The sequence below is a fragment of the Herpailurus yagouaroundi genome, unplaced genomic scaffold (assembly GCF_014898765.1).
Source record: "Herpailurus yagouaroundi ecotype Mexico unplaced genomic scaffold, PumYag 180, whole genome shotgun sequence".
In the NCBI taxonomy this organism is placed as follows: Eukaryota; Metazoa; Chordata; class Mammalia; order Carnivora; family Felidae; genus Herpailurus; species Herpailurus yagouaroundi.
Window position 1 is genome coordinate 28,145,456 of NW_024412411.1, and position 26,067 is coordinate 28,171,522.

The 26,067-nt window shown below is 34.6% G+C and overlaps 1 protein-coding gene across 2 annotated transcripts in view; it reads left to right on the forward strand.

The window, feature by feature from the left end:
• Positions 1 to 26,067, forward strand: part of CNTN5 (contactin 5) — a 1,407,026-nt gene that overhangs the window by 1,369,590 nt on the left and 11,369 nt on the right. For both annotated transcript variants that reach the window (XM_040489698.1, XM_040489699.1), the window contains 2 exons: positions 21,169 to 21,355; positions 21,797 to 21,909. In XM_040489698.1, coding sequence (XP_040345632.1) covers positions 21,169 to 21,355; positions 21,797 to 21,909 — 300 coding nt within the window. The remainder of the gene's footprint in view (positions 1 to 21,168; positions 21,356 to 21,796; positions 21,910 to 26,067) is intronic.

Consider the following 26,067-nt stretch of genomic DNA (forward strand, 5'->3'; position numbering starts at 1 on the left):
AACAAAACAAACAAGAACAACAACAAAAACAGAGAGGGAAGCAACCAAAGAGATTCTTAAATACAGGAAGCAAACTAAGGTTTGCGGGAGGGGGGATGTGGGTAGGGGAATGGGCTAATTAGGCTATGGGTACTAAGGAGTAGCAGTAATGAAACCTTTATTATACTATATGTTAACTAACTTGGATTTAAATAAAAATATAAAAATAAAAATAAAAATAAAAATAAAAATAAAAATAAAAATAGAACTACCCTATGACCCAGCAATTACACTTAAAAGGTATTTATCCAAAGGATAAAAAAATGCTGATTCGAAGGGGCACATGCAGCCCAATGTTTATAGCAGTGCTATCAACAATAGCCAAATTATGGAAAAATCCCAAATGTCCATTGACTGATAAATTTATAAGAATGGAATCTTGGCATTTGCAACAATGTGGATGAAACCAGAATGTGTTGTGGTAAGTCAAATAAGCCAGTCAGAGAAAGATGAATATCATATGATTTCACTCATATGTGGAATTTAAGAAACTAAACAGATGAACATAGGGAAAGTGAAGCAAAAATAATAGAGAAACAGAGAGGGAGACAAACTATAAGTGACTTCTATACAGAGAACAAAATGAAGGTTGCTGGAGGAGTGTTGGGTGGGGGCATGGGCTAAATGGGTAATGGGCCTTAAGGAGGTCACTTGTTGGGATGAACGACTGGGTGTTATATGTAAGTCATGAATCACTAAATTCTACTCCTGAAACCATTAACATACTATATGTTAATTAACTTGGATTTAAATAAAATAAAATAAAATGAAATGAAATGAAATAGGAAGAAAAAATTTGAACAGACTGATTAATAGTAATGAAACTGAATAATAATCAAGTTCTCCCAACAAAAGTCCAGGGCCAGATGGCTCCATAGGTGAATTCTACACATTTAAAGAAGAGTTAATACCTCTACTCTCAAACTATTACAGAAACTAGAAGAGGAAGGAAAACTTCCAGATGCATTCCAGTCTGTCAACACTTCCCTGATACCAAAAGCAGACAAAGACACTACAAAAAATTCTTCTTTAAAACTTACAGGCCAATAATTCTGATGAACAAAAATGAAAAATTCCCAACAAAATATTAGCAAAGCAAAATAAAAAAATACATTTAAAAAAATCTTTCATCATGATCAAGTGGGATTTATTTCAGGGTTATAAAGGTGGTTTGATATAAGCAAATCAATCAGTGTAATAGATCACATTATCAAAAGGAAGATTAAAAAACATGATCACCTCAACATATGCAGAAAAAGCATTGATAAAACACAACATCCATTCATGATAAAAAACACTCAACAAAGTAGGCTTAGAGGGAACATACCTCAGCATACTAAAGGCTATATACAACAAACCCACAGCTAACATTATACTCAATGGTGAAAAACTGAAAGCTTTTCCTCTAAGATCAGGAGAAAGACAAAGATGTCCACTCTCATCACTTTTATTCAGCATAGTACTAGAGGTCCTAGCCACTGTAATCAGGCAACAAAAAGTAAAAGTCACTCAAATTGGTAAGAAAGAATTAAAACTGTCACTATTTGCAATGACATGATACACATATCATTTGAGAAAGTTCAAAAGCTGCCAAAAAAAATTAGAAGTAATAAATAAAGTCAGAGGTACCTGGGTCGAGTTGGTTAAGCATCTGACTTCAGCTCAGGTCATGATCTTGCAGTTCGTGAGTTCAAGCCCTGCATTGGATTCTGTGCTGACAGCTCAGAGCCTGGAGCCTCCTTTGAGTTCTGTGTCTCCCTCTCTCTGTCCTGCCCCATTCTCTCTCTCTCTCTCTCTCAAAAATAAATAAACATTAAAAAAGAAGTAATAAATAAATTCAGTAAACTTGCAAGACACAAAATTAATGTATAGAAATCTGTTGCACTTCTATACACTAAAAATAAAGTAATAGCAGAAAGAGAAATGAAGGAAACAATATCACAATTGCACCAAACTAATAAACTACTTAGGAATAAATTTAACCAAGGAGGTGAAAGACCCACACTCTGAAAACTATAAAACATTGATGAAAGAAATTGAAGAAAACACAAACAAATGGAAGGTTACACCATGTTCATGGATTGGAAGAATTGGTGTCATTAAAATGTCTGCACTACTCAGAGCAATCTTCAGATTCCATGCAATCCCCATCAAAATATCAACAACATTTTTTACAGAACTAGGACAAATAATCTTAAACATTACATGGAACCACAAAAGATCTCAAAGCCAAAGCAATCTTCAGAAAAAAAAATACAAAGCTGGAGGTACCACATTCCCACATTTCAAGATATACTACAAGACTATAGTAATCAAAACAGTATGGTACTGGCACAAAAATAGATTCATAGATCAATCACACAGGATAGAGAACCCATAAATAAGCCCACACATATATATGGTTACTATATCTAAAGGATACAAGAATATGCAATGGGGGGAATACAGAAAACTGAACAGTTACATATAAAAGAATGAAACTGCATCACTCTCTTAACCATACACAAAAATAAACTCAAAATGGATTAAAGACCTACAAATGAGACCTGAAACCATAAAACTGCTAAAAGAAAACATAGGTGGTAATCTCTTAAACATCACACTTAGCCACATATTTACAGGTATGTCTCCTCAGGAAAGGGAAACAAAAACAAAAAAGAAAAAAACACACAAAAAACTGTTAGTAATAAACGAAAATAAAAACCTTCTACACAGCAAAGAAAACCATCAACAAAATAACAATAAAATCTAATGAATGGGAGAATCTATATCATTTGCAAATGACATCCCTAATAAAGGGTTAATGTCCAAAATATATAAAGAATTTATTCAACACACACACGCACACACACACACACAATTTCATTTAAAAATGAGCAGAGAACATGAATAGACAATTCCAAAGATGTCATCCAGATGACCAACAGGCACATGATAAGATGCTAAATATCACTCATCATCAGGAAAATGCAAATCAAAACCACAATGAGCTATTACCTCACACCAGTCAGAGGGCTAGTATAGACAAGAAATAACAAGGTTTAGGGGCACCTGGGTGGCTCAGTCAGTTAAGCGTCCGACTTCAGCCAGGTCACGATCTCGCGGTCCGTGAGTTCGAGCCCCGCGTCAGGCTCTGGGCTGATGGCTCAGAACCTGGAGCCTGCTTCAGTTTCTGTGTCTCCTTCTCTCTCTGACCCTCCCCTGCTCATGCTCTGTCTTTCTCTGTCTCAAAAATACATTTTAAAAAAAATTTTAAAAAAATAACAAGGTTTGTTGAGGATGTGGAAAAAAGAGAATCCTTGTGCACTGTTGATGGAATGTATACTCTCATGTGCAATCACTGTGGAAAATAGTATGGATGTTTCTCAAAAAATTAAAAACAAATACTGTATGATCCAATAATTCCACTAGGTATTCCCAGGTATTTACCCTGGAAAAACAAAAACACTTTCAAAAATATACACACAATGCTATGATTACTGCAGTATTATTTACAATAGTTATGATATTACAGCAACTCAAGTATCTATCAATAAATGAATGCATACATATATATGTGTATATATATATATATACATATATATACATATGTATGTATATATACACCATATGATTTCACTTATATGTGGAAAAACAGAGCAAACTAACAAAGAAACAATAAAGCAGAATCTTAAATACAGAGAACAAACTGGTGACTGACAGAGGAGAAGTGGTTAGGGAGATGGGTGAAATAGATAAAGGGGATTAAGAAGTACAAACTTCCAGTTATAAAATGAATAAGTCACAACCATGAAAAGTACAACATAGGGAATATAGCAAAAAATATTGTAATAACATTGTATTGTGACAATGGTGACTACCTACCATGGAGAGCACTGAAAAATGTATAGAGCTGTTGAATCAATATATTGTACACCTAAACCTAATATAACATTGTATGTCAATTATACTTCAATAATGTAAATGATAAATAAATAAATAAATAAATAAATAAATAAATAAAGTTTAACTGAAGAGGAAAATCAGTAAGGGGATTGGGCAAGGAGAGATCATTTTAGGAGAGGTGTGACAGGTTTCAAAGAAACTGAAAGAGCTGATTTAAAAAAAAAAACAATTCAGAGTTCTTAATCCGGCAACATCTTTATTTGCTGTAGAACCATCTAAGTCTTACCAGGATACCAAGATGTTTTGATATACATGAGAATCACAACTCTCCAATGTTTGTATCAAAAATGGTTAAGGGTCAGACCTGAATATGTTTTTGCACTACTCAAGGATTATAATAAGTGAATCTAATTAATTACTGCAGAAAACTATTTGCACCTCAGACAAAAGCAATTAAAAGAAGCGAAGATAAGGCTTTTATATGGGAAGTTTCCTTTGATATACCAGCAATAACAGGGGAGTAAGTGAGAAATAAATCATTTCTGAAGTCACATACACAGATTTATGTCCTTCTAAAATGTGGTTTTTGTCAAGTACATTCTTACCTACAATTTTAATATCAATGAACTGTATCTCTAAAGTACATACTAACGACAACATCTCAGTGCATTTTCCTTAACGTATAATCAAACTTAAACTTGTGGGTAGCTTACAGGACTCTGAAACCTTTGTATTTTCTCTTCTACTAATCATGGGATGCTATCCTTGAGCAAGGGTCATTTAAAGATAGACTTCACCTAGCGAAGTATAAAGTCCTTAAGGCTCTTATATCCTCCTTATTTGATTTCCCTGACCCAGATCCCTTTCATTGTGCTTTCTCTCCCTGTTCCTCAAATTGACTTGCAGCCTGGCTCTGTGACCTGGATTGGCAGTCAAATTTGGATCTTGTAGTCCCTAAACTGCCTGTATGTTTCATTTGAATCTCATTTATTTATTCACCTAATATTTATTGACTGTCTACTATGTTTTGGTGAAATGCCTGGGATAAAACAATAAGTAAAATAGACAGTGTCCTGCCCTATGAAGCTCACACTCTAGCAAGGAAGATTCTGTTTCTTTTGTTTTTGTTTTTTGGCTTTTGTTTTCTAATTGCAACCTGACCTCTTGACCTAAAGTCCAGGTAGCTCCTTTTGCTTGATGACTTGATCTTTTTCTTTTCTTTTTTTAATTTAAATCCAAGTTAGTTAACATAAGTGTAATAATGATTTCAGAAATAGAATTTAGTGATTCATCATTTACATATAAAACCCAGTGCTCATCCCAACAAATGTCCTCCTTAATGCCCCTTGCCCCTTTAGCCCTTCCCCCCACCCAACACCCTGCCAGCAACCGGGTTTGTTCTCTGTATATAAGAGAATCTTATGGCTTATTGCCCTCTCTGTTTTTATCTTATTTTTGCTTCCCTTTCCCTATGTTCATCTGTATTGTTCCTTAAATTCCACATGAGTGAAATCATATGATATTTATCTTTCTCTGACTTATTTGGTTTAGCCTAATACATTCTAGTTCCATCTACATTGTTGTAAATGGCAAAATTTCATTCTTTTGATCACCAAGTAATATTCCATTATATATATACACACACACACACACACACACATACACATACACACACACACACATATACATATACATACATACATACATACATAACATCATCTTTATTATCCATTCATCAGTTGAGTGACATTTGGGCTCTTTCCATACTTAGGCTAGTGTGAATAATGCTACTATAAACATTGGGATGCATGTGCCCCTTCAAATCTGCATTTTTGAATCCTTTATATAAATGTCTAGTAGTGTGATTGCTGTGTCATAGGGTAGTTCTATTTTTAATTTTTTGAGGAACCTCCATACTGTTTTTCAGAGTGGCTGCACTAGTTTGCATTCCCACCAACAACACAAAAAGTTTCCTCTTTCTCCACATCCTTGCCAACATCTGTTATTTCCTAGTTGTTAATTTTAGCCATTCTGAGAGGTGTGAGGTGGTATCTCATTGTGGTTTTGATTTGTATTTCCCTGATGATGAGTGATGTTGAACATCTTTCATGTGTCTTTTGGCCATCTGGATATCTTCTTTGGAAAAGTGTCTATTCCTGTCTTCTACCCATTTCTTCACTGGATTATTTGGTTTTTTGATGTTGAGTTTGGTAAATTCTTTATAGATTTTGGATACTAGCCCTTCATCTGATATGTCATTTGCAAATATCTTTTCCCATTCTGTTTGTTGCCTTTTAGTTTTGTTGATTGTTTCCTTTGCAGTGCAGACTATGTTTATCTTGATGAGGTCCCAATAGTTCATTTTTGCTTTTAATTCCCTTGCCTTTGGAGATGTGTCAAGCAAGAAATTGCTGCGGCTGAGGTCAAAGAAGTTGTTGCCTGTTTTCTCCACTAGGGTTTTGATGGCTTCCTGTCTTACATTTGGGTCTTTCATCCACTTGGTGTTTATTTTTGTGTGGGGTGTAAGGAAATGGTCCAGGTCCATTCTTCTGCATGTTGCTGTCCAGTTTTTCCAACCCCATTTCTTGAAGACACTGTCTTTTTTCAACTGGATATTCTTTACTGCTTTGTCAAATATTGGTTGGTCATATGTTTAAGGGGCCAATTCTGGGTTCTCTATTCTGTTTCATTCATCTGAGTGTCTGTTTTGTGCTAGTGCTATACTGTCTTGGTGGCTACAGCTTTGTAACACAGCTTGAAGGTTGGAATTATGATGCCTCCAGTTTTGGTTTTCTTTTTCAGGATTGTGTTGGCTATTCAGGGTCTTTTCTGGTTCCATACAAATTTTAGAATTGTTTGTTCTAGCTTGGTGAAGAATGTTGGTGTTATTTTGATAGGGATTGCATTGAATAGTAGATTTTTTGGGTAGTATCCACATTTTACCAATATTTGTTCTTCCAATCCACAAGCATGGAATGTTTTTCCACTTTTTTGTGTGTCTTCTTTAGTTTCTTTTATAAGTTTTCTATAATTTTCAATGTATAGATTTTTCACCTCTTTGGTTAGGTTTATTCATAGGTATTATATGGTTTTTAGTGCAATTGTAAATGGGATTGATTCCTTGATATCTATTTTGTATATTGCATTTCTGATCTTAAGGTATGCTTCTTTTATCCCTACTTTCTTGAGAATTTTTATAAATAAAGGGTGCTATATTTGTCAAATGCTTTTTCTGCATCTATTAAGAGGATCATGTGGTCCTCATCCTTTCTCCAAACATTCATGGTCTTCACAAAATTTTTCTCATGGTTGATTTCAAGTTTCATAGTGTTGTGAGCTGAAAATATGCAAGGTATGATCTTTGTGACTCAATACATGATCTATTCTGGAGAATGCTCCATGTGCACTCAAGAAGAATGTATATTCTGCTGCTTTAGGATGAAATGTCCTGAATTCATCTGTTAATTCTTGATGACTTTATCTTGAAATTCTGTTCTCTGATATAGCCAGGCCTATAAAGCAGCTGCAAGACTCTCAATAGGATGCTTCCCCTGATACCATCTTTTAATAATCAACTCACATTTGTCATTTTTGCCTTTTACAAGGAAGCCTCTACTACATCTTAATTGTTTTTAAAAAATAATGAACCAGGCATTTTTACTTAAACTATGTTCATCTGCAATGAACTTAACACTTACAAATACATTAACCACTTAATTAAATTCAAACTAATTTGTATTATTAATTTACTAATTGCTTTATCTAGTAAAATGGTCATGCCAATTGAAATTGTAGGAATACCTAAGCATAAAAATAGGGTCAGATTGATGACATCCCCTAGCCCACCAGAAAAAGACTTCAATGGTAGGGGACTCAGGACATTTTAGTAATATTATCTCTTTTCATTTATAAGTAGGCTCAACCATGGACATTTGTAAATGTCACAATTAGACAAGATTAGGACTCTGTTATCAAAAGAAAAAAGATAGTCTTGTTTTTTCGAAGTTTTTAAGACTGCCTTCTACAAGTCTAGTACTACTTCACAAAAAATGACAATCTAAGGAAATAAAAATGAATATGAAATCACAAATGTAGACACTGATCCATCTAATTGTATTTTACGTATATTTTGAACAATTTTTTTGATGTTCTCTTGGAACCACCAATTGGGAATTTTGGTTACCTACATGGAAGTTGCTTCAGATTTCATGGCTGCATAGACTAACTTTAGAAAGCACTGACATTGGGGCGCCTGGGTGGCGCAGTCGGTTAAGCGTCCGACTTCATCCAGGTCACGATCTCGCGGTCCGTGAGTTCGAGCCCCGCGTCGGGCTCTGGGCTGATGGCTTGGAGCCTGGAGCCTGCTTCCGATTCTGTGTCTCCCTCTCTTTCTGCCCCTCCCCCGTTCATGCTCTGTCTCTCTCTGTCCCAAATAAATAAATAAACGTTGAAAAAAAAAATTAAAAAAAAAAAAGAAAGCACTGACATTGAGATATGTGAAATTCTACTTTATGACATGCAGCATAGTTGACAATTGAAACTGGACTATATTTATCGGGCAACTTTGACTCATGAATAACCATGACTATCCTATCTGGATTGTCATCCCTGTCATTGGCTTATGCAAGTAAATTATTAGGTTCAGTTTTGAATTTATGAATCCACCAGCATTCAGTGCCTTGTGAATGGTAATGCCTGAATCCTAAAGTAGAGCCTCTCAAGCTTTTCTGAGAAAACTAGGATTTTTATGTGCATACAAAATCAGAGCAGAAACCAGTCTGGCAAGAAGGGGGACTAAAGAAAGTTAAGGCCAAATTTTATCATGTTTTCTTTGATTTTTCCAGATCAGGCAAGATGAAGGAAAAATGTGTGATAGTGGAATGTTGGATGATTCATTTTTTTTTTTTCATTCCTTCACTCAAGGATTTATTTAGCATCAGGCACTGTGCCAGGCAGTGGAAATGCAAAAATTAATAAGATCTAGTGCCTGCTCTCAAAAATCTCATAATCTAAAATTAAAGGATGTTTGTGGGAAATTTAAGTAAATAAAAGAAAGAGAGAAAGACACCAGAACAATACAATTACCATGCCCATAATTATCTAGGGATTCCTTAGCATCCTGATTCCCTCAGGAAACATTAGTGAGAATAAACCCATTCCAGTGCCCTATATGGGTATCAGTTTCTGCTTGTGTTGGCATGCATCTATCCCTACAAAGTGCTCAATTTTCTTGAATAAAATAATAAATACAAATAACATTTTTACTGAATAAAATAAGAATAATTTTTTGGACATAATTTTTAAAAAGTATTATGTTGTATAGTCTGCCTGTGAAACAAAATCCCCCATGATTACCAAATTTATGGTACTTGTATTTTTTTTTGTATCCCTTTTATAACAGTATTATTAACTGTATTTTTTTGTATCTTGTTAACGGCTAGAATCATTTAATAATAAGCAACAATGTAGTTTTGTAGCAAGGGGTACACAGTGTTCCAGTTTTAGTTCCAAACTTTTTGATGCTTACTTTTAAGAGAAACAAAACACAAAACAACTTGTCCCATTTTACAATTCTCATTAAAAGGCACCCCTGACAACTCCTTTTCCTGGACTATGTTCAACACTTGTATGCATTTATCTTAGACCTTTCAGAGGATATGTAACTAAGAAGTTCATTCTAAACATGTCACTAAAGCCATTTTCAGTTATAGATGGCACTGAAAAGACACCAGTTGAGGTTTGCTGTATAAAATAAGTCGTGGGGGGATTTCTTAAGAGGAGAAAGGATGAGATTGTTGTTCTATATTTTATGATCTGACTTTCTAATCATCAGAGCATAAGATAAAAACAGATAGGCCTACTCCTATCTTACAATAACTCCTGCCAGGCAGATTGCCCTTACTTTGTATAGCAGGAGGTGGGAAAGAATGTGTGTGTGTGGTGAAAAATGGAGTTTCAGATACACATTAAAGGGGAAAAGAAACCAAAATATAGCCAATCACCAAAGGCTAAAACAAAGGCTATTTTATTTTCTATATGGTGTGTGGGTAGCTGCTATTATGCAGATTCTGTTTGGCTTTTCATTTTGACTATATAAAAATAAGAATACTAAAACTAAACAGCAAAAAGAAAAAAAAAGATGCCAATTCTACTTTTTTTTCTGAAATTCTGCAGACTTGATTTAAATCAAATAAATTCCATGTTGCTATCATTAGATTTCTTTCTTAGGTTATTTTCATAGATGGGGAGGTTAACTAAAACTATATTTTTCAAAAATCAGCAGATTGAAGGAAATTGAAAAAGGAACATTTCAGGTACTTAACTTGTTCCTTCTGCTGTCCTAGTGAAAGGCAACTATAGAGTTCTTATAGAGCAATTAATAACTCAGTTTACTATGTTTCTGTTTAATTTCCTTCTAGATACATTGCTTCATGAAAAAAAATTCTCTAATCCAAACCACTTCTCACAATTTTTTTACTAAAATTTTTACATAAAACATTTTATTTTTGAGAATGTAAGAATATTTACCTGAATGTATTGTTTTATACACATAAAGGACCAAAAGGATATTGATGACATCCTTTATCATAGTTTATTTCCCATTTTTCACTCTTCTACACAAATGTGAATTTACTGTACTACCTCTAAGCAGGAGTTTTCTCAGGCCTAAATCCAGCCATCCTCAGTTTACCATATGTCCATCCACAGTCTCACTTTATGTAATATAGCACACATTTGTACACACAGAACATCCATACAAACAATGAAACCACAAATGTAGACATCAACCCATTTAATTTTACAAATACTTGGACCATTTTTGTTGGAATTCTCTTAGATGACCCATTTGATAATTACCAAATTGCTAATTGCTCCTCTTGAGCAATGGGTTTATATCTTAACACCTATGTATTGTGGTCTAGAGGTACTAAATGAGTGTTGAACAGATAGATACAGCCATGGTCTTGGTTACTATACTAAGAAATTGACAAATGTTATAAAGTGCTTGAACATAAACACACACAAAAGGAAGCTTTAAAAAGGACATACTAAGCATTATAAAAATGTCTATTACTAATTGACCACTATTTACTAAATGACTGACACTTAATTTACAAAATAGCAATAGTTTTAAATCTGCATATAGGAAAGAGCACAAATTATAATGTACAATTCAATAAATTACCACTAAGTAAGCATACCTGTGTAACTACAGTCCAGGTCACGAAACAAAACATTACTAAGAGCTAGAAACCCACCTTGTTGTTTACTATAGTTTTTTTTTTGTTTGTTTTTTGTTTTTTGTTTTTTGAGAGCACAAGGCGGGGAGGCAGAGACAGAGGGAGAGGGAGAATCCCAAGCAGGCTCTACAGTGTCAGTGCACAGTCTGATGTGGGGCTCCACTCAGGAACCATGAGATTATGACCTGAGCCAAAATCAAGAGTCAAAGCTTAACTGACTGAGGCACCCAGGTGCCCCACTACTGTCACTATCCTTATTCATACTCTCTTAAAAACCAACATCTTCACTTCTGATTGGTTTTCACTGTTTTTGAAATTATTGGGAGATTTTTATATCTTGTATATTTTACTTAACATTATATTGGTAAGATTCATTCATATTGTTACAGACTTTCTCTCAAACTACATTGATTGAGTATCCCACAATTTATTTGTCATTCAATCATTGATGGATGGATATTAAGGCTGTTTCCAGTTTGGGTCTATTGTGAATAGAGCTGTCTATAAAGACAATTTTGGAGGAATTATCCACTTGCAATATTGTCTCCTAATCCATGATTATTGTATACTCCCCTTGGGTTTTTTTTAGGTTTTCTTTGATCTTTACCAATATAGATCTTACACATCTTTTCTTAGATTTATCACTATTTTATTGTTTTGATTCTATTGTAATGGTGATCTTTACTTTTATTTATATTTATTTTCTTTAACTTTGTAATATGAAAATTATGTGAAATATACAGAGAGGCATAGTAAATTTCTACATACTCAACATGCACCTTCAACCGATATGAACTAATGAATGACGTTTTACATGTTACACCATTTAATCAATTCTTCTAATTATTTTAAGGCAAATCTCAGAAATTACATCATTTCCCTCAACATATTTTATAATAAATCTCTAAATATATGCATTTAAAAATTTCTACTTTTCTGTGGGGCCTGGGTGGCTCAGTCAGTTAAGCATCAAGTTCTTGATTTCAGCTCAGGTCATGATCTCATGGTTTATAGGTTTGAGACTTGCATAGGGCTCCACAGTGACATCATGGAACCTGCTTGTGATTCTCTCCCTCCCTCTCTCTCTTCCCCTCCCCCACTTGTGCACTCTCTCTCTTCTCTCTCTCTCTCTCTCTCTCTCTCTGTCAATAAATAAATAAATAAATAAACTTTTAAAATGCCACATTTCTGCTTTCTAAGGACATGCATGTTGAAGAATGCACTCAGTTTAAACAGCAGCAAACTCAAAAATCTCACCCAATACAGCTGCTTTAAGGTTGGGTAGATTTTTCTTGGTTGCTGACTACATTTTTACCCAGACTTACAGTTATTCTCTCTGAGCAAGCATAGCCAAGAACTTGAACAGAGTTTACTCTGGGATTTTCAGTCTTACTGTTTTTGCAGTTCTCTTATTTCTTGAATTTCTCTGTTAGATTTCCAGTTGTGCCTTCTGCATCCAACTCCATCCTTTGTTTCCCCAGCTGGTAAGGGGGCAGTCATATTCTGGCACCAGAGTCATATTTTCAAACAAAACAGCTGTAACTTACCTGTTGCACTTTCAGGTTTCAAGAGTAAACTCTCCTCTGGCTTCTGTCTTCTTTTGGATGCTTGCCAATTTTTTTCAATTCGCATCTAGGGCAGGATTTGCATGACCACTTTTCTGAGCCACCATTTATTTCCATCATTGTCTTTAATATCTCTCTAAGATCTGTCTATCAATAATTTGTATATCCTCTCCTCTTTCTACTCTCTCCCTCTCACCCTTTCTCTGCTCAAAAGAGGCTTACAATTTTTTTTTGTCTTTTCAAAGAATTAACTTTGATTTTTTTTCCTTTTTCTTTATTTGCACATTTTTTCAGTACATTGAATACCGCTCCTATCTTTATCATAACCATCTTTCTAGTTTATTTGGGTATTTTGGCTTTTTGTCTTTTCTAATACATACATTAAAACTATACATCTCCAAACTCTGCATTCCTAGTACCTTATATAGAGGAAACCGTATAGTATGGTTAAATACATAATATATTTTTTAAAGATTTATATTCTTCTACCTAAAAATATTAACTTTCATATCAAAACTTTTGTTTTTTCATTTAATTGGTATGCATTAAGAGGCTATGATGTTCACAGCTCATCTCACAAAACATATTTATGCACATTAGTTATAATAAAATATTCCCAGAATTTTCATTATTCAACATGCTGCATTTTACAACATTTGAGTAAAGGGAAGAGAACAAACATTTGTAAAACACCTGCACTAAACTACATGCATTAAGAACAAATTCAATTATATTTATAACCAATCTTCTTTAGTATATTTCTAGATAGTAATAACAGTTTCTAGGAAAAATAAATACAAATTTATTCAGTAAATTATATTCTTTGTTATGTTTTTGCTGAATTTAAACCTCCTCACCTCATATCCTCTAATCACTGTTGAACTGCCTCATAAATATTCAAAAGTTTAACTAAGCATTGTTTATTTATATTATTTGATTCATTGAATTGCATCCTTTATAGTAAAATTACTGCTAGGCACAAAGCAACTACTATGTATGCAATCTAATAATACCGACTGCCAGCATATCTCAGAGTATTGATTGTAAATAGCCAATTTAATAACTATCCCTAGTGCTAAACTCAGGAGATTAGGAAGCTGGAGATCAACTAAATTGAGGCAAGCAGAGACGTTCCTGACTGAAACAAATTAATCTTCCATGGGAAGTGTGTTCCTCATATATAAGATTTAAAGCTCTCAGTAAGGACATGGCTAAACTTAGGAGTTACATAAGAAAAGAGGAATGTAAAAGGCAATTTAAGCATTATTAGGGAAAAGATCATAGTGTTTCAAAGTTTCTCTGAAGGTGAGGAATTACTAGAGAAAGCAGCCTAGAAATGAAATGTCTGCCTTCTCACTCTCAGTTTACATTAGTTACAACTTTTGAATTTACGAATGGCAGTGAATTAAATTGAGGCATATAAAACTAGCTTTTCTTGATTTCTCTTTTTTTTTTCAACGTTTTTTATTTATTTTTGGGACAGAGAGAGACAGAGCATGAACGGGGGAGGGGCAGAGAGAGAGGGAGACACAGAATCAGAAACAGGCTCCAGGCTCCGAGCCATCAGCCCAGAGCCATCAGCCCAGAGCCTGACGTGGGGCTGGAACTCACAGACCATGAGATCATGACCTGGCTGAAGTCGGACGCTTAACCGACTGCGCCACCCAGGCACCCTTCTTGATTTCTCTTAAAGTAACCCTGAAACCATAAGAAAAAAAGACAATCCTTATTGCAATTGCAATGAGGGGTATGAAACAAAAATATTTGTAGCATTTTCTAGGTTTTTCTTTCCTTTCATCTTTATGCAATGACCCAGCCTCAAAATCCCATTTTCTAATGTTCAAGCAAGGAATGAAATCACCTCTGGGCCCCTTCCCCTTTATCTTTTTCTTCAGTGAAACAAACTAAAGTCACACATATGAAGCTTTGTCTCTCAGATCAGGCCTCAGTAGATTTTTTGTGTTGCTTGGAGAACAGGAGTGGAAGCTTGTACTAACACTGATAATCTAGCATCTACCTGTACAGTATAGGCCACTGGTCTGGGTTATACAGTTTAGAGATGGATGTCTCCCCTTTCAAATAAATTTTAATTCCTTTTTAGAATACCATTAAAGATCTGTTAGGTAAGATTCAGGTATGATTAAGCAGAAGAAAACTCTCTGAAAGAAAGAAAGAAATTATAAGGTTCAGCATGAATTCCTTCCCCTATAAGAGATTTTCTTGTAAATCAGAAGAAAAATTTTAAACGAGTCTAGATAATGATGAGAAAAGAATACTTCTTATGTATTTAAAGAGTGATCCAGAATATGAAGAGAAGGCAATAAAATAAAAACCAAAGTAACTAAAATAAAATATTCATTAGAAACAATAAAATGCAAATTTAATACTAATAAATATTTAAACCAGTGCTTCAGAATACAAACTTGAGAAGTTATCCCAGAATACAAAGTAAATGAATAAGGAAATTTTAAGGTGAGAGAAAAGATGGCAGACATAAAAGACAAAAGAAATTTGGTCCATAAGCAGTAGATATCTGCTAAGAGGACTGAATATATAGAGCAAAAGCAATAACAACAACCAAGAAAATAAAAAGAAAAAATAAATAAATAGTCCAAAATCGAAGTAACTAAAATATATTCCACAGAGTTTCAGGAAATATTAGTCTTAACAACTCATTCTTTGGCATTCCCATAACTATCACCAAAGTCTGTTGATTTCATCTTCTAAATATTGCTTGACTCCCTATGTGTCTCCACATCCACCACTATAACCCTTGTTCAGGCTACACTTATTTCTTACCCAGACTCTGGTAATGCCTTCCAACCACTCTCCTGTATCTACACTAGTTCTTTTCCAATTCAAAGTCTTTTTTGACTCACCATTATCCCAGTTGCCTACAGACAGTTCTTGATAAATAATACATATTCAAAAAAATTTTTAATGAAGAATTGATAATCTTTAAAAATTCAAGTCCTAGTAAAATACTTACATTTCAATATGCATAATCAGAAAAACTACACTCCTTAGAAGAAAGAGTAAGTTACTTTCAAAGGTGCAAAAATCAATTACTCTTTGCAACATTAAGTAACAACACAAAATAGAGCTATGTTTATTACATTCAAGGAGTACAATATTGAATTAACAGTGATCACCGAGTGCAATTAATGATGTAGAAATAAGTGACTACTGGAACTAAGAAAAAAAAAAGTATTTTTTTAAATCTAACAAGCTAGCAAAAATCAGGATAAGATAAAATATTAGGGAGACTTCTTCACTGATTTTGTATATAATCACAATTCACCCAGTAACTGTACACTACAAATGGCAAAAATCTTGGATTTTAGACCTTGCAACTTTATGTAAGAGAACTGGATTGTGTGTGACATGAATATCTTAGAACTATCACATCAAAAAAATCAAATATACTATCTGCATAGTTAAAATTGTAATTATCCTGGAAAGCCAACTTTGGGGAAAAATGGATATTTACTAAGAAGAGCTATCCTGAAAATTTAGGCTCAAGTGTACACTCTTACAGGTATTGGCTGACTCAGATAATAATAATTATTTATCACTGATAATATCATATGTTATTATAATTTTAAGTAAATTTTTTGGGAGACAAAATCAGAAAATCAAAACAATATGAAGAATTTCAAAAACAGGATACCAGTAGACTTACAAATAATAAAAATCATAAATATTAAAACATCAAGAAAAAAATATTTCAAGTAGTTGAGTGATAACAAGGGAACTATCTAAAACCGATTCATAAAACTGAGATAAGTAGTATTTTGCCTGTTTTATAAACAAGGATATAGAGATTCAGTGGTTAAGTAATTTGTTCCATTATATCCAGCTTACAGATAAAAAAGTAAGTTTCAAATATAGGCATTCTGGCCCCAATCCCATGATCTACCTAGAGCTTACAATAATATGGTATATCTCTTAGACTCATGTACTTTTTTTTGAAATGAAAATTTGTACAAACTATTTGAAAATGAGTGTGACATTTTATGTATCAAAAAACACAACATTTTTCATATCTTTACACCCCATAATCTCCTATGTGGGATTCTATTCTGGGGAATTAATCCAGTATGCAGAAATCAATACAGATGAAGACATTCATGGCAATACTTTGATTAAAAGAGCATCAGTTGGAAACTACCCAAATGTTCCACAATAGGACAATGGTTAAATATTTGGTACACAGGGGCACCTGGGTGGCTTAGTCAGTTAAGTGTCTGACTCTTGATCTCAGCTCAGGTCACGATCTCATTGTGAGTTTGAGCCCCTCATCAGGCTCTGTGCTGACAGTATGGAGCCTGCCTGGGGTTCTCTCTCCCTCTCAATCTGTCCCTCCCCTGCTCACAGACTCTCCCTCTCTGTCTCTCTCTGAAAAATAAATCAATAACCATTTTTAAAAAATAATATTTTTACACAGACATATGATAGAATATTACTTTGAAAAAGTGAGAAAATATGTATATGTATATGTATAATGTTAGAAAACAAAAGTAGGACATACAGTTATAGGTATATAACTATATTCAATATATGTAATGAAAATATAGGGAGAGACACACACACACACAAAAGACAATTATCTGAAGTTGGCAAAATAGTCATCTTTACTTCTGGTTTGTGATATTTATATCTTTTTTAACGCTTTTAACCTAATGTTTCAAATGATCTCATTTGGAGTTCAAAGTTTATGGGTTGATGAAATCTATCATCAGGGTGGAAATCGAATCATGGAGAAAGAAATCAAATAAAGAAATTTCAACTTTAGAAGGTGTGTGTGACTTGTGAATACTACATTACCTCGACTCTAACTTAAGAATCATGAGAGAAGCATAATGGTAAACTCCAAATATTTTTTGGTTTTGTTTTGCCCTTTTTCCCATCAAAAAAATAAATAAATAAAGGAAAATAATTATCATTTCACTGTGAAAGTAACAACTCCTCCTATTCCTGTTTTTTAAACATGATAGAAAGAGAATGTATGCTTTTTTGGGGGGTTTCTCTATAGGTTTTATTTTTTTGGTGCTTTTTTATTAAGCTTTTTATTTTAAATCTAGTATAGTTAACATACAGTGTTATGTTAGTTTCAGGTGTATAATATAGTGATTCAACAGTTTCATACATCATTACTCAGTGCTCATCACAATAAGTGTACTCTTAATCCCTTCACTTATTTCACCTACCCCCCCCTCTGATATTCTTTGTTTTAAACAAGTACCCTTAGTTAAAGTTATTTTTTTTTTCAGCAAGAACATGTTTTACTTGATGCATACTTCAGAATACACTCTAAGTTTAGCTGATGCAAGAAGAATTTCTGTTTTTTTCACATTCAGTTACTTAAGAAACATTTTATCTGTCACTTAGGATGGTTTATTTTAGGGTGATTAATCGGAACATTAAACATTCAATATTTAGAAGTCCAAAATTTATAGTTGAAATCTGTATCAAATCTGTATCAAAATTTGTCAAATTTGACCATACTCATCTCCCTCAAGTACGTATATTTAATCAATTTAAAATAATCTAACCAATTAAATTAAAATAGAAAATCAAGAATCAGATATACCACTGGAAAGGAAAGAGTCTGCTCATCCAACAATATCTCCGCCAATTTTGCAGTTTGAAAATAACTTAGATTTATTCAGTTAAAATATTCTCAAACACCAAGCAAGATAAGCTAGTTCTCAGAACTGGGAATAATGAGTCCATCATCATATAAAAGATAGGATTTTAGAGGAGTCCAGCTTTAATCAAATAGCTTTAATCAAACATATTTGAAGTTCAGTCAGTTCAAATCTGTGAAGAGACAGGGATGAGAAATAAGAATGCAATTATCTTTTTAGGCTTTAAAAAAAATAGAGATAGATATATACATAGATATACAAAATCTGTGTAGATGTATCAGACAGTTTTAGTCCCAAAGAACTAAACTACTCTAAATAGTCTAAGAGGTACTTTATTATAGTTATTAAATGCTTTACTAACTTATCAAGTTAAATTAATAGACTCCAGGGTGACTTGAAAGACCAAGAATGACTCTTAAAGTCAAAATATAGAATCAACACAAAGGAAGATGTCTTTTAAGCCACCAGCCCCAGAAGCACACTCCACTACCATGGTTAAGGAAGCCTCTATAATCAGGATGGTGCCACATTCAGGAAGCGGCTGTGATCTGGAGAGCTCTGCTACTGTTGCCGGTTCCAAATTCCCACCATGCCAACTATGATTTGTACCAACGAAATAAACATCCTGCGCCCTACTTCTTGACTAACAAAGCTGATGGTTAGACAATGAATCACTTATTAATGCTGCCTGGAGGGGCAGGGAGTGGAGGATAAGTAATGACTCCCTTAATGTGCTTACCAGCAGAAAAGAAGAAGCAGAAGTTCAATCTCCATCTCACTTTTATTTTCAAATGCCAGACATATTCATCTGACTGGCTGAAGTTAAAACACATTGAATCCTAACTACAAAGGAGTCTTAAAAATAATATTTTTACCTCTCCATCCTCTTCAGTACAGGAAGACAACTGGAACGAGAGGAAATGGATGTGGAACACTAATGTACCATATCCCTTTGGTTACTCAACATACATACACATCATTTTCCACATTCAACAACCCTAAAAAGTAACAATAAGCAACAACCATATTCCAAACTGATATGGTACAAATGTAGCTTTTTAAAAATTTTAAACGTTTATTTATTTTTTAGAGAGAGAGTACAAGCTGGGGAGGGGCAGAGAGAGAGGGAGAGAGAGACTCCATTACAGGCTCTGTACTGTCAGCACAGTGGCCCATGTGTGGTTCAAACCCACGAACTGTGAGATCATGACTTGAGCTGAAGTCAGACACAACTGACTGAGCCACCCAGGTGCCCCAACAAATATAGCTTTTACAAATGAAAATATATGTACCCTTTCCCCAAACAAGAAATTCAAATCTGTCCGTGTCAGGGTGAAAGTTTATTCTTCCTCTAATGAACTATATTAGAAAGTTACCTATGCACAACACTATATAAAATATCACAAGAAATAAGGGGCCCAAGTCATTTAATATGTATATACAAAACAGTACATGGAAGAAAGTATGGCTATTATAGTCTTCATTTAATAAAATTGCAGTTACAATTTATAACTTCCTTCTTCCTCTACCCATTTCTTATTCCCTTTGCCTTCAGCCAGCACCTAGGCTGGTAAAGACCTTTTAATTTGATATGGTGACTCAAATGTTTTTTCCTCAGAGATGAGAGCCTATAATGACTTCCTGTGGCTACAGATGGAAATGGTAGTCTTTGGCATGCTCCAGAATATTTCAAATAACAAACCCCTTGCTGCCCACAATGTATGGCAGCACCCTTAGCTGAAAGAACATCTGGAAAATATGGTGTTTGGCTTTCTAGCCTCTGCAGTAGACAAAGCACTTCAAGAAGCATGAAATGGGTGCAGTTATCCACTTCTTTCACCACAGTAATGAATAGGGGAAAAAAGCACTACTGTTCTATTACTTTTACCATAGTAAGTAAGTAGAGAAATAAAAACTACCCTTTTATCTACTTCTACATGGTTATGCTCTAAGGTCTGAAACAGCGTTAAGCTTTAGGTATATAAAGACAAGACAATTAAAGTCACAAAGAAATTAAGTTTGGTACAAAAGCAGCCACCACAAACTTATAATCAGGTAAGGTAATTTCAGCCTCCCTCCCAGATCCTAGCAATGTGACTTCTCTACATTTAGACCACTCCCAAGTACCATGAGTGTTATTAAACCCATACAGCTTAGGGGCACCTGGGTGGCTCCGTCGGTTGAGCGTCCGACTTCAGCTGGGGTCATGATCTCACAGTCTGTGAGTTCGAGCCCCGCGTCGGGCTCTGTGCTGACAGATCATAGCCCGGGGCCTGTTTCAGATTCTGTGTCTCCCTCTCTCTCTGACCCTCCCCCATTCATGCTCTGTCTCTCTCTCTCTATCTCAAAAATAAAATAAAACGTTAAAAAAAAAATACAGCTTGTATGACTCATCTTTATGTGGGGCCCAGGAGGAAATACTGTTCATGTCGATTTCTCAAATAATTCATTCAAAGCCCCATGGCTTTGAAAGGTAAAGTTTCTGATAACTTATGAGAGAAAAGCACTTCTTCAGTTTCTTTGAATAATTTTTCCTTAATGTCAGGATGTGTTTTTGACTCTTTCCAAGCAATTCATGCTACCAAGCTAGAAGATAGCACCTTTTGTGGCTCTGTTGAGTACTGCTAAGATGCACACAGACACAGACAGGCAATGACTGACTGATTTTTGCCTCATTAGTAATACCTGTTAATGTTTTAAGAAAACATCAAAAAAGAAAAAAATCAAACAATCACAATCATAGGAGAAACTTCAAAGTTAATCTGTCATGTAATAATTTGTTGACAGGTCGGTTATCGGAAAGACATGGAACAAGAAGATGCAGCAGAAACAGTCAAAACTAGAGGAAATGAGTCATCTGTCATTCTAACAGGATTAGAAGGAAATACTTTATATCACTTCAGAGTGAGGGCTTATAATGGTGCTGGATATGGGCCACCTAGCAGTGAAGTGAGTGCAACCACCAAGAAATCCCGTAAGTGACCTGGGCTTTTTGTTTGTTTCAGACAAAAGGGGATATATCTGTTAACATTTCTGAAAGCCATGTGAGATACATAATAAGGAGAGCTAAAGGGGAGTTTTGATTCTCAGTCTTGCTTCAATGCTTAGATCTGAATTCCAAATCTAGCTCAAAAAATTTTGTATTCACAGTAGATAAAGGTTATCTTCCTGTGAAACAAGGCCAAGCAATTTTGACACAGAAAGAAGATAAAAGGATTCTGGTTCAAAAGCTCAGTAGAGTAGCCATTAAAATGACACTCCTGGAGCAAAGACCTTCCTTATATGACTCCAGCTGGAAAGAAGCCTATGGTGTCAGCCAACTACTAAACACAAGAAAAGACTGAAATACAAAGATTTAAGTGAAGAAATGTAGTTAAGACTCCTTATCAGTTCACTTACACTTTTTATTTTGCAGCCCCTAGTCAAGCACCTAGCAATCTCAGGTGGGAACAGCAAGGTTCTCAACTTTCTCTTGGCTGGGAACCTGTCAGACCATTAGCCAACGAATCTGAAGTCATGGGCTACAAGGTCAGTGTGCTTCTTCACTCTCTGGTATAGATATTCAGCTCAAAAACTGTTATTATGAGGATGTACAGTTAATAAGGCATAAAAAGACCCATTAGCATACCTGCTTTTTCCCAATAATTTTTTACCTATAATGTAAGAAAAAGTCTCCCTCCAATGGGAAAGCCAAGGCAGTCAAAATCAGTTTCAACTGCAAAAGATATAGGAAGGGAAGAAGTAGGAAAAGCAGCAACAATTTGAACACAGGATGAAGATGGCTCCGTGAAGCACATGTGAGGGCCAGCAAAACTTGGGCAGAGTGCTGGAATTCTTTCCCAGTAGACAAACTTTTTTGGCAGATAACAAAGACTGGATGACTTAATTTGAGTGGAAAGACTCCATTAGCAGAAAAAAGAAGAAATGCTAAGGCCAGCACTCTGGGTTAAGAAAGAGTCCATGGAGAGGCAGCAAGCTCCAAAATATACACAACATTTCTCATACAGTCATCCTGCAATGTACCAGCAAGAGGGCTGGGAATATAAAAACATTTAGTTTGTTTTTGAAAAACAACTTTGGAAAAAAAAAGAAAAACAACTTTTTCTCTAATTTTAAAATATATATGTGGTCTATGTATTGAATTGGCTGAATTTAAAATTCTTTTTTCATCAGATTCGATGATTGTCTTAAACTCTATATAGAATCATTAGTTGAATATTATTTATATAATAAACTTTAAGCATTTTAATGATAATATTTAGACTGAAAATCGTCATTAATGTGGCTTTTCAATCATCAGAAAGGGTAACACAGTATTTTATATATAAAGTGCTAAAACTCTGAAACTAACAACTGAAGAAGTTATAAATGGAATTTATTTTAAGGTAGGTAATTCCCATTAAGCATATTTTAAGATACACATTATATTATTTCTTACAGACTGTAATTAATGTGGATTGCAGACACTTTCATTACTCAACCACATACACTGAAATCTGTTCTCATTCTCAGAGATATTGAATTTGATCTTTTGGGGGAGGGCAGGTGAGCTATTTTTTTAATCCAGCTAGAAGTATAGTATGCAATTACTTATGAGTGTATATCAGATGCGTGTTTTTCCAGCATGGACTTGCATTTGTTAGGTATAGTGGGAAAATAACACTAGCTTCTGAGTCAGACAGACTTTTGTTACTTTTGTGTTACTCTGAGCAAGTTGCTTAATCTCTCTGGGTCTCATTTTCTTAACTTCAAAATGGCAAAATAAAAATAAAATAATATATATCACACAGGATTATTTTAAGGGTTAAATAAGATAATTTATGTAAAATAGTACATAGCTGTTAGCATATAGAATGTGCTTACTTAAAAATAGCTACTATTTATTCTAATTTTTGGAGGAAAATATCTGGTTAGGTGAAATTTTAACAAAAGGAACTGATCTTTGAAAAATGCTTGCCAGTTCTGTCTACAGGAAGACAGTACAAGTCACCCTAGAATACCTTCTTATTGGGGGAAGAATCACTAGCTTGTTCCATCTTAGGTGTGTAAGTTAATGACAAGTAGGTACACATTGACAGAGGATTTTTCTTTCTTTTATTTCCTTGAAATAGTTATACTTTCTTATGTCCTTGAGGAGAAACAGCTGCTCCCTAAGAGAGGAGTCTGTTGATAACAAATGGAGTGAAACCTCAAAGCCTGTTCTTTTGCAACTAAATATTTTTAGAATTTCTGACCGACAGGATAATCCCCAATGAGAGATTTATTGGCAGAAATGTCACTAAGGGCCCCATGAGGGAAAGAAGAATTTAGGCTGATGACTGCAGCTTAATGCAGAGCCTGGATTCTCCTGGGAAAGTCCAGTTTTCACAGAGCAGGTAGCTCTGGCTGAAATCTCCTCCTGATGCAGGCACAGGGACTCCTGGGTGGCTCAGTCAGTTTAGGGTCTGACTTTGGCTCAGGTCATGATCTCATGGTTCATGAGTTCAAGGCCTGCATCAGGATCTCTACTTCAGCATAGATGCTCTTCAGATCCTCTGTCTCCCTCTCTCTGCCTTTCTCTCTCTCTCTCTCTCTCTCTCTCTCTCTACCTCTCAAAAATAAATAAACATTAAAAAAATAGAAACAGTAGGCACACCTGGGTGGCTTAGTCTGTAAGCATAGGACTTCAGCTCAGGTGGTGATCTCACAGTTTCTGGGTTCGAGCCCGCATAGGGCTCTGTGCTGACACCTCAGATCCTGTGTCTCCCTCTCTCTCTCTGCTCCTCTCCTGCTTGCACTCTCTTTATAAATAAATAAATAAATAAATAAATAAATAAATAAAACATTAACAAAAAAGAATAGCTGCAAATTTAAACTAAACGATGTAACCCAGAGAACACAAGCTTGTAGCCCCCTTTTCTGAGTATGACTCTGAGGAAAACTCCTCTAGCCCAGACAAGGATCTGCACTGCAGCTAAAGAGCTGTGCCCCTGCAGGGAGGTTCACACAAGTGTGGAATGGCCAAGGCTGAGCATGAAACTCAGAGGAAAATGATCTCTTTGATTCCTACTACATCCCCACAAATTACTGCCAAACCAAGAATGACCTAACCTCTGGACCAAGAATGCCAGTACAATAGTGGGCCACCTAATTAGTGTATGGCAGTCACAAAGACTAACTAAAGTAGGGACAAGTCAGCACACTACTTCCCTATCCACAAGGTAATTTGAGGTAGAGGACTTCCTGCTAAACAGGGTAAGAGAAAGCTTCCACCATAAATTCCAATATCAAAAAGAGAAGTAAATTTATTTTTGCTCCTTATCTTTGCTAAGTTACTTTACTTTTATAAGCAAAAGACATCACTAGAAATGTACATCATATCTACATACGTAAGTTTCAGCCTGTGACAACTTGGAGTCAATGCTTAGATTTAAAATGCAAAGATTACATATTCCACCTTTTGTATTAAGTCCAGTGTAAAGTAGATGAATTCATAAAGGTCTTTAGCTCAAAGTTTTCCGGATTTTGAAAATTATTGAAAGATGATAAAAATGGAGAAAAATAGATTTGTTCTCCAGACTTGACCCATAAATAATACACTCAATTTTTTTTTTTACTTATAGTTAGGATACTATATACGAGATTTAACTCATTCTTTGAAAACAAACCACAAAGATAGCATAATAAAATAATAATAAGTTAAAATAGTGGAATTTGACTAATCCATTTTCTAAGAAGCATGTATCTGGCTTGTTAACTTCAGAATTGAAGTGTGAATATATATATAAGGCTAATACATTAACAGAGAACTATACGAGACATTTTGTGCAAGGTGTTAACAAGAAAAAGGAGGTCTCCTCATCATAAATCTTATTGGAAACTTGACCAAGAATGTAGTGGAAGAAGGATAGAATCAACCCATATGATTGTGTCAGAGGTGACACATTAGAATTAAATCCATTCAGATAAATATGAAGTATTACCTAGCTGTGAAATTTCTTACTGCATTTTTGAGATCATCCAAGATATCCTGAACTTCCTGAGATTTTGTTTAACAAGCCCAGATTTGACAGTAATAGTTTCAAGACATCACAGTTTTTCATTTAAAACTAAGAGAAATGCAAGCTTGAAGAACCAGAAGAAAATTGGGGAATTCCAGATATGGCTACAAAATAATGTCACTCATATAAAATAAATCTCCATTTGAAAAGTTGAATCAAATTTGGGCATTTATTTGTGTATTTAGGACTTTTTCAGGTCAATTGTTATTATTTTATTTTCTTGTCTTTACATTTTCAAATTCAGAAATAGTAACCTATATTATTAATATATTATTTATAAGTGATCAGGAAAATGGAGCAAAAATTTCAAATAATTTTTTCTAATTTAATGTATTTTTCCCAAATAAATTCTTTTCAAAGAAGAAAATTTCATTTTTGTAATTCCTCTAGTGTGAGGTCTATATGTAGAGTCCTTACTAATTTGGGCATATCTGTTACTGGCATTCCTAAAGAAATACCAATACCAATAACAAAGCTGTGGTGTAAAGCATATTCAGCCATAATTCTCCTTAATAATCTTGAGCATGGAGGAACTTTTTCTTTATATTCTGAAAGAAGCTTACCAAGATTATAAAGTAAAACAACCATCTTATCTCCACTTTATTCTTCTCACATAGATTTAAGTTCAAGTGAAAGGGAAAATAAT